Here is a 9,766-nt window from a genome sequence, read left to right on the forward strand (position 1 = left end):
GGCTCTTGCCATTCAGTACTCTGACTCTTGACTCAAGTGCAAAGGGCTACATTTGCTCAAAGCTCAGTTTGAAGTTTCACTGCCAATGAGAGAGCTGACTTAGCCTCGCCCTAATTCAAGAACTAGAAGATCCCTCGTAGCTGAATGAAATGCATTTCTTACCCAAACAGGTACTTGCATTTATACTTTTTGTTTACAAACAGCTTGCACTCTTGTAAGAGCACCAAGCCCATTCCTGGCACACCACTGCAGTTCTTCGTGCTCCCAAGTGTTGAAATTCTTGCTTTGAGGAGAAACCAAGCTCTAATTTTCAAGTGTTTACATGTACTCCTGAGAGCAAGAAAAAAACCCTTACCATTATTAGGTTATGTAAAAAGTTTAATTATAAAATAAATAAGTTTGTTATGGAAACATTAAATATTAAATATAGTAATAAATATTTACACATTTACAGATACAACTTGACAATTAATGGTGTTTCTCTGCTACCAGAAGAATTATGCTCTGTTTATACAGAAAACAGTCACTCTTCCAAGAAGAAACTGAACTCAAGTAATACTCTGTACTCAAGACTGCATGGACAGTTAAGAAACCAAGGACACCTGGGTCAGAAAAGATTGAGGTAAGATGAGTTCTTCATGCCTGAAGGTAGAGCACAGGAGGCCCACTGCTTGCAAAGCATCAGTGCCTGAATTAAATTCTTCAAGGGAACAGGTTCTTAGTCAAGTTAAGCTGATGGGATCTGATGTGAATCATTTTGTATTTAAGTGCTGCTTAAAGCAGCAACAAGTATCTGTTTCACAGAAGTAGCTTTGTGTTTAAAAGAGATGGGTCCAACCTTATCAGTTGGTTGGAGCACGGATCTTTTCCTGTAGATGCAAAGCTTCCGATCTTGCATCCACTGTCCAGCATCCTGAGGACACTAATATTAACTTGGGCTAGCACACACGCAAATGGACAGCTCCACTCACACCACGAGTCCCACAGAACTCAGAAGGATTACTTCCACACACACAGTAACACAGCCCAGGTGCGGCTGACAAAGATCTGTCACCAACGCCCTGCAAGTCACAACTACAGATGAAGCTCTTGGAAGCCAATATGGACAGGGAGCACAGTGACAACAGAATTAGGTTTTTCATCCGCTGAGGTCTAGGGAGAGAAGCCATCCCAACCTCTTCCCTTTCTCACTTTGGCAGAGGGAAGGAAGGGAATTTTCTCCCTTCTACCCGGTCCTGAAAGCAGTAACAGGTTCTCCCCCTCAGAGTTACAGCTGCCAAAGGAGACTTGCTAAGAGAACAAAGTCCATCCACACAACCGCTGAGACTGGTGCTCTAGCAGAGAGAGAAGGCTCAGTAGCAGTAGTCTCCAGCAGGTTTTGATAACAAGTACTGTCCTCCAATGAGCCAGCTCCTTCCACATCGTTGTGCCAAGATGCAGTGAAAACTGGTCTCCTCAGCAAGTGATTCAGCAGCAAGTGGCCTGTTGACATCTCCTTGCAGCAGCCTCTCTCTTGATGAATCAGGGCTTAGTGGCAACAGCTCCAGCCCACAGTGTCCAGGTGGATGTGTCAGGTAGCCAGAGGTACCCTGCAGCTTGGCAATGGCCACTTCAGAATTGCTCTGTAACGGGCAGACCAGGCACATTAATCACCACCCAAGACACAAGCACCCTGTGCTAGCACCATGGCAAACCACTGAGCAAAGCAGGTAGTTTAAGGATGTGCAGCCACCTAAGGACACTGCCAGACACTCTTCAGCTTCAAGTAAGCTTTGAGCAAAACCCTCCAGTTGTCACTGGACAAAGCTAGAAAACATCTATAGCTGGCATGTGGCAAAGCAAAACTTCAGAGATCTGGCAGAATTTTTCAGGACTATCTCTGATGGCTTCCTCCTCAGCTTGTAGTGTAACTCCTTTCCAGTTATGGTCCTTGAGTCTGCTGTTACATACGCCTGGCCTCAGAAAAGACCAACTTGCCTGCTCAGTAAAATCCACTAGATCACACCCAGGAGCAATCCATATATGCCAATGAGCTTTGGGCCTCAGTCACTGTGATAGTATGAAACTTGACTCAGAGGCTATCTGTGGTGCTCACAGAACTCACAGCTTCTTTTTGGTCTGCAGCTTCTGAGCACCAGAAACTTCCTGAAACTCTCATTGCAGAAAAGGTATGAAAATGCTCAGTACTTTTCTTCTAAGAGGTGATGATGCTGTGGCACCATCTTCCATTACTGAAGTCTACCACTGTTTCCTGCACTACATCTGCCTCTGTCCAGATATTCAGAACTTTTTCTTCACAGCTCCACTTATCTCAATACAGCTTCCCAGCCTCACCTGGTCTTTAACACAGTCAGAAATTTAACAGAGCTGTTGAACAACTTGTACAACTCAAGGTGGTTTTGAGAAAACCAAGCCACCTGGAGCATGAAAAGCAAACACTAGCTTTGCAAAACAAGCATGCAATTCCCATACAAGCTGGAAGGACTGAAAGGTGTTTGAAGTCAGCATTCATACCTGTTTTCTCCCCATTTACACACCAACATGGCCATTTCTGTTTTCTTGTCGGAGTTTTTTCCTTTCTTCTTTCTCTTCATACTGAGGACACTTTTTCCTGACCCTGTGGAATTATGGCATGTTAGAGATAATTTTGAACCCTGATGCACATCCTGTTGTCACCAGCTACCCCATTCTCTGCAGCATTTAGACTGATGTTTTGAATCCTCAAGCAACTCCTTGGCACCAGGGAGTTTCAAGCAAGACAGTTTTTAAGCATTCAGCATCAAACAGTATCCTCTGATAAAATCAAGGAACCCCCGAACTAGATGTCAACACTTGTGCCTCACAAAGATAGAACTTCTTGGCTTAAACTAGATTAGGGAGCAAGCTGAAGAGAAGTTATTGCTGGGACTGAGCAAAGCACCAGGAGACTTTTTGGGTGACAGATTTCCTAGCAGCTTGAATTTATAGCTGCAGAGACCACACTGCCTTCCTCCTTTCCACAGCAGAGCCCTGCAGGCTCAAATCTGGTCCCCGTCCCTTGAATACGTAATAAGGAAGCTCCTTACTGATTTCCTCCCAGTTTCTTCAGTGTTTTCTAATGACTATTCCAAGCAGCTTCTCTGGAGAGGGTACAGATTAGCATGCTCCCACCTTGTGAGAGTTCAGAACATGAAGCAAATGCACTTCAGAAACTACCAATAATCATTGGCTCTTAGAGCACTACAGAACTGGTTATCTCTCCTAGCAGCAAGGAATGAGGCAGTGTTCAGAGAACAAGTGTTCATCCCAGCATTCTTCAAGTTCAGAGTTAAATATGAAGCAACACTGAAATGACAAAGCATACCTTGTTTCCTGAATTGCAGGAAAAGGTACAGCATGTACCCAATTCAGATGATGTGCTTCATCAAGATCTAAATTTAGACTGAACCTTGGAGTTACTATAATATCCCAAGCTCTATGGTGCTGGAGCTGCAGTGACAGAACTGCAGGACTGCTTATATTTAGTTTGTTATATGGTTTGAGACACATACCCAGGAAAGCTCTTTGAATTTATTTTCACCAGGACCCCAGATTCTGACAACCCACCACACTGACCTGCAGCAGCTGGTTCAGCTGAAATAGTGTTCCCTTCCTATTAACAGCAAGCAGAATTTGGGGCCACCAGCATTTGCCTCCCCACTTGCTTCCCCTCCAAGTGTAAGCATTTAAGCCCAGCAACATCCATTAACAGATGGACTCTCCAAGCACCATTTCCTACCCTCCACCTGTGCATGCAGCTGCTGGCTAATAGCCATGCATGAGGCTATCACATTGCTGCTTGCAGGTTTCTCCATCAGGATTAGGGAAGGTAATGCTGTGTCAGCATTAATTCTCCTTCTGGGCTTCCTGCTGTTGTTCTGCAGCACACTAACTACCCTGGCAAGAGCAGAAAGGCTCTTGGTTTACAATATAAGTGTCACAGACCTTGCTTCTACCCTTCAGACATATCCAAGCTGGGATAAGAACTCATCCTTTCCAGCTGCTTTTCACAAAGGTAATTCAAATGAGCCATGCGCATTCTGGGGTTATTGGGCACAGGCCCCACTCACACTTAAGGAAGACAGACACCAAAGAGGATAATACTTACTGCACTATCACGATGATAAGTACAGTAATGAAGCTGACGCTTGAGAGCAGCACAGCTACCACTACCAACACAGTCTTTGAGTAGTCTGCCACATCATTCTTCTTTTGAGTCTTCATGAACTGTTCACCACAGCGCTCACCAAAAAAATCCTGATGACACCTGCAAGTAAATATTAACACAAGTTCTTATCAGCTCTTGTGCTGTCTGGAGCCAAGGACACCCACACATACTCAGACCTGACTTAGACATGATCCGAGTTTCCCATGAATCTTAAGGTGTTCACTTCAGAGCAGGTTCGTGAAATGCAGTCACTGCTCTAGCACAAGGTTTGTCAGCATTTCAACAAGTCGAGATTAGTTTGGGTGTGATGTTCCAGAAAGACACGCCTTTTCATTCTTTTGGTTTGAGTTTATGACCAACTGATGAGTTCAGTGGCTTGTTATGCATCTCAGATTCCATCATCACTTAATTTACACGGCAGAAAGATTCTCAGTCAAAATACGGCAGGAGACGGACCTATACCAAGTTGACACTGATTTTTTTCCTGTGAGCCCTCATATGCCTCTGTCTCATGGCAATGACACCTAACTCACAAGCTACAAGTAACTTACTTGCAGGTCACCATCTGGAGATGTTCTCGGTATATGCATTCTCCATGGATGCAAAAGTTTTTAAATTCCATTTCACAGGGTGTCCCTTTCTTCTTGTTTTTCCCTCTGTTTTTCTTTCTTCTTGATTTGCCAGCATTCTTCTCTCCCCCCCTCTTTGCTGGCTTGGGTTTAACCACAGGTTCAACTGAAAAGAGGACAACGATGACTTGGTATAGAAGTGCTAGAAAGCACAATTCTGAGAAAATTGAATCGAAGAATTTGGTGAGAGCAAGGAGAACCATCACCACAGGAGAATCTGTGACCAGGAAGCATAGGATGCAAGTGAGAATGCTGCTGGGCATCTCACACCCAGCACAAAGGCAGCAAGCTCAGCAACTCACTGAAGCACAACTCTGCTACCCTTAAGTCCTGTGCCATGCAGACCAGAGGCAGTAGGAGCAGATGAACCAAGAGCCACCAAAGATGAAAAGCAGCAGAGATGCAGGACCGCAGCATTTCCATAGCTTAAGACGCTTGAGAGCACCAGCACAATTTCAAGCAAAGGCCTGTAAAGAACAGGGAGTTCGTGGTAAGCCAAGCCATCCTCTAGTTTTGTATGGACTCAGGTGCCTGGCTAATGTCTCTAAACTCTCCATTTGCATCAGTGATGAAAGGCACTGTAACTCGCTAGATAGTCCTGGGCACTTGCCGAGGCAAAGCAGCTTGCTATCCCGGTTGGCATACTCGCTCCTCCTAAACAACCTGCCGTGCTGTCTTCAGAAGGAGAGAGCTCCTTTCCAGTTCTCCTACTTTGTGAGAGATGCTGAGTGCAGGGAAGGAGTGAAGGCAAGAATCTGCAACAGTCAGACTATTTATTCTGCCGCTTACTGCTGCCCCTCATTATCTCAATTAGGACAAACCTCTAGAAGAGTGTGGTTTAAAATCCTGGTGACTTAGTAGCCCTTGGATTTAAGGAAGGGCAATCACGTTCCTTTCGCTGAGGAGAACAAACCAGCCGCTGACTGAGGGTCAGAAGCTCCAGAGTTGTCCCATTCAGCAATCCAAGTTCAACAGCACTACTTTGGACTAATGGCACAGCAAGCTTTTCCAAGAACCCTCCCCCTGCACTTCTAGCCCTAAACCAGCCCTGGCAGTGCAGCAGGGCTGCTCAGGAGCAACAGTTACCTGGGGGATTTAAACAGGGCCTAGGAAACAGCAGAGCTATTTACAACAAGCTTCAGTTTTGCTCTTGTGCTCTGAAGACCTAATGAAAATCATTTTTGGGTGATTAATATTTGAGCCACAGCTCTATGCATACAGGCAGTCACCACAATAGGGCACAACTGGATCTAACTACTTCCTAACCCTGTATTTCTGGTGCTGAGAGCCCATTCAAAGAAACAAGGTGTAGGTCACTGTTGTCTAGACAGCTGATCATTTTCACTTCTAGAGCAACAAGCCTGGCTTGAAGTTACTTAAAAGCAAAAATGCCTTCAGCAACCAGAAGTCTGATTAAAACGGTATGAGCTATATTAATATGCAAACAAGGTACACCGTTCCTGCAGCAAGGTTTCCTGTGCCTGGAAGTGTGAGCCGACTCCTGACAGTCAAAGGCCCCTGTTCCATCCCGTCTGACTTGATCTTTAGGTTCTCGCTTTCATAATTGAGGCTGCTTCCCTGCCTCCCTCTCCCAGGCTCAGCTTGTCAGCTCCATCTCTGTGTCCCTGTCTGCAGGCTGCATGGCCAGGAAAGCCATCCACAGCTGAATCATAACAGCTTCAAGGTTTATCCACAGATAAACCTCACGCCAAGCAGAGAAGCTGGTCTACAAACCAACCACCTTAGGTAACAAGTCTGGTTTCTGTGCAGTTAAGTCAACACTTCAGTCACCAAGCCAGTAGTTTGACAGGCTAAGCTGCTAGATCACACCAACAGGTGCGGCTCCCCAGAGACCTTCACAAGGAACTTCAGCAGAAGTCCACCAATTCCCTTAAGTGACCACAGAGAGCGTGTTCTCACTTAATTTAAGAGGTCCTTTAGTCACATTCAAGTCTCAGGGTGCCTCTGCAGGAAAATCAGTAGTCAGATTCACCCTGGAGGCAATGGGACCAGCCTACTCACACCTATTGAGGTTCAAATCACTTGTAGATACCTGGCTTGTACTGCATCTACACTCAGCCCAGAACCAACAAAATACTCCCATTCCCACAGTAAGGTGGAATGCTCAGATCTCCTCACAGCTCAGCAAGTGGGAAAATTACAATAAATACACACAACAGCTATTGACAGTGAAGCATTGGCCTAAAGATGCTTAACAAACTTTCCTGTGGCCACTTAAGGGATTTAAGTATCTGCTTTCCCAAGAAAACTTCAGTTGACTCTAACCCAAATAAGCCACCATCAAAAATTACCCAGAAAAATTCTTGCAGCAAGACAGACAACTTGATGTAAAACAAACCTTTAGGGCCAAAGAGCACCTATAAATTCCACGGATGCTTCTACACTAAGCAGGTGGTCGCTACAGTCCTCCTGTGAGGTTTATCAGAAATACAGCTTCACACAGCAACCTACCGGCTGGCCGATAGCTTCCACACACCCTGGGTACATGATGGAAACGCTAGGTTTCCACCCCTGACAGCTATTTCCAAAGCAGCAGCTTCAAGCACAAGCACTTTTTTTTGCTCCAAAGTCGACGAGCTAAGCATAGCAGCGCTTACAAGAAAAGGCGTAAGCTGGGACTCGCAAGTTGCGAGATCCCAGTCCCAGGGCCGCCGACTCACCACGGATCAAGTCGTCCACGATGTACTGGTGGACGGGCGGCGCCTCCTCGTACTCCTCCTCATCCTCCTCGTAGTCAGGACCCGGCACGGGCTCGCCCTCGCGGCTCCCGGGCTCCCGCTCCTCGTGCCGCTGCGGCTCCGTAGCGTTGGGCGAGGACCCGGCGGCCGCTCGGTTCGCTTTGAGGGAAGGGAAGAGGACGCCGTGAGCGGGACGGGGGCGGGCAGAGGGGTCGCCGCCGAGCGCGGCACCGCGGGGTCCCTCAGCCGCGCCGCGGGGACCCTCAGCCGCACCGCGGGGACCCTCAGCGGCACCGCGGGGGTCCCTCAGCGGCACCGCGGGGGTCCCTCAGCCGCGCCGCGGGGACCCTCAGCCGCACCGCGGGGACCCTCAGCGGCACCGCGGGGACCCTCAGCGGCACCGCGGGGGTCCCTCAGCCGCGCCGCGGCGCCGCGGGGGTCCCTCAGCCGCGCCGCCGGGTCCCTCAGCGGCACCGCGGGGTCCCTCAGCGGCACCGCCGGGTCCCTCAGCGGCACCGCCGGGTCCCTCAGCGGCACCGCGGGGTCCCTCAGCGGCACCGCGGGGTCCCTCAGCGGCACCGCGGGGACCCTCAGCGGCCGCGGCGTCCCTCACGCGCCTCAGCGCTTTCCCGCCCACGGCCGCCGCGCGCGGGCTGCCCTCAGGCGCGAGCCCCCCCCCACAAGCCCTCAGGGTCTCCCCCGAATCCCGGTCTCCCCCCAAATCCCGCACCTGCCAGCACGGCCAGCGCCGCCATCAGCACCACGGCCCTCATCGTCCGTCCCGGGGCGGGTGGCGACTGAGACACTGAGAGAAGGAGGGGGAAAAAGGAGTCGCCGTAGCACAACAGGTGCCGGCGGCGCACTGCGCTCCATGAGGAGCCGCCTGCCGCCGCCGCCCACTTTATGGGCGGCTGGAGCTGGGGGCGCGGACGTGGAGCGGCGTCAGAGGGGCGGGGCGGGGCGGGATCGTAGAATCCCAGAATCACAGGCTGATAGAAACACCGAATCTCACAATAATTTTTTTTTTTTGTTGTTGTTGCAAAGGACATTGAATACCACCTCATCCCACCCCCTGCCACGGGCAAGGACACCTTCTACTAGACCAGGTCGCTCCAAACCCCGTCCGACCAGCCTGGCCTTGAGCACCTCCAGGGATCGGGCGCCCACAGCTTCCCTGGGCAGCCTGGATCCCGCGGGGAGCACGGAGTCGGGACAGCGCCGAGTTATTGCGGGCACACCCGTCTGTCGGCTGGCTCCGTGCTCCTTGCTCTCCCGCATCTCCCCGAGAAGTGTTTTCCAGCGATAAACCCGGTAATGAACACCACCTTCCCCCCCCTCGCCTCGCTGGTTGCGTCTCTCTGAGCGGCTCATGAGTAAGGGCTGAGTAAGCGGCAGCACCCACCCATCGGGCAGGGTCAAATGTGCTCCTCGGGGGCACTGCCACTCACAGCTGCCCGCAGGACACCTGCCCCGAGGTGCACTCCCCGGAGGGCACCTCCCCACGGACACCTCTCCGGGCTGCTGTGTGAAGAAGCGGGAAGCAGACCTGCTGAAAGATCCCCAAACTACCAAGGTTGGAAGGGACCTGTAACACCACCGAGTCCAACCATCAACCCAGCACTGCCACTGTAAACCCCAAACCACTGAACCATATTGCCCAGCGCCAGATCCAGATGCTTCTTGAACACCTCCAGGGATGGTGAGTCCACCACCTCCCTGGGTGAACAATTCCAGTGCCTGAGCACCTAAACGGTGAAAACATTATTCTAGTATCCAATCTGGTCTCTCTTAAGGCCACTTATTTTAGTACTCTCACTGCAGGCACAGCAGAAGAGACCAGGTGCTCAACATCGCTACAACCTCCTTTCAGGTAGTTGTAGAAGGAACTGCTGCTTTGAGGGGAGAAGAACTGGGGCAGCAGGTTGTAACGTGCTGGTCTAGCATAGGAACCCAGAGAAGCCCAGGGAGTCAAGGATGAAGGCACTGGTACCCCCTGCTTCGGTCTCATGGCACAGCAAGCTGGGAGAGCAGCAGGCAGCAATTCTGCCTTGGGAAAGCAGGATTTGGACCTTTTAACTGAAAGAGGACAGAATGTTACTCACAGCTCAGGAAGCTGATGGAGCCTTTGCTCGAGGTGGCAGAGATCCAAGTGGTTCAGTCATTGAACCTTCTCCCTTCTTCCACGGGCACACACACGATATGTGGTTCCTGGTGCCTTTGCCATGTCACGCCAATTCTGAGAGGCAATGCCA

At 50.0% G+C, this 9,766-nt stretch overlaps 1 protein-coding gene across 1 annotated transcript; it reads right to left on the reverse strand.

Moving 5' to 3' along the window:
* Positions 1–357: 357 nt before the first annotated feature.
* Positions 358–8,441, reverse strand: AREG (amphiregulin). Its single transcript, XM_030272246.4, has 6 exons — positions 8,245–8,441; positions 7,497–7,673; positions 4,738–4,921; positions 4,127–4,285; positions 2,515–2,617; positions 358–1,622 (listed from the first exon to the last, which is right to left on the reverse strand). Exons 1-5 carry the CDS (start codon positions 8,285–8,287, stop codon positions 2,530–2,532), a joined length of 651 nt encoding a protein of 216 aa, XP_030128106.4. The 5' UTR covers positions 8,288–8,441; the 3' UTR covers positions 358–1,622; positions 2,515–2,529.
* Positions 8,442–9,766: the final 1,325 nt, after the last annotated feature.

The sequence above is a fragment of the Taeniopygia guttata genome, chromosome 4, assembly GCF_048771995.1.
Source record: "Taeniopygia guttata chromosome 4, bTaeGut7.mat, whole genome shotgun sequence".
Lineage (NCBI taxonomy): Eukaryota > Metazoa > Chordata > Aves > Passeriformes > Estrildidae > Taeniopygia > Taeniopygia guttata.

Coding starts and splice junctions, on each gene's coding strand:
- AREG (XM_030272246.4), bottom strand. CDS start 8,287: ATGAGGGCCGTGGTGCTGATGGCGGCGCTGGCCGTGCTGGCAG. Junction 4,286..4,737: donor CTCCAGATGGTGACCTGCAA/GTAAGTTACTTG, acceptor ATTTACTTGCAG/GTGTCATCAGGATTTTTTTG. Junction 2,618..4,126: donor CTTATCATCGTGATAGTGCA/GTAAGTATTATC, acceptor ATAATTCCACAG/GGTCAGGAAAAAGTGTCCTC.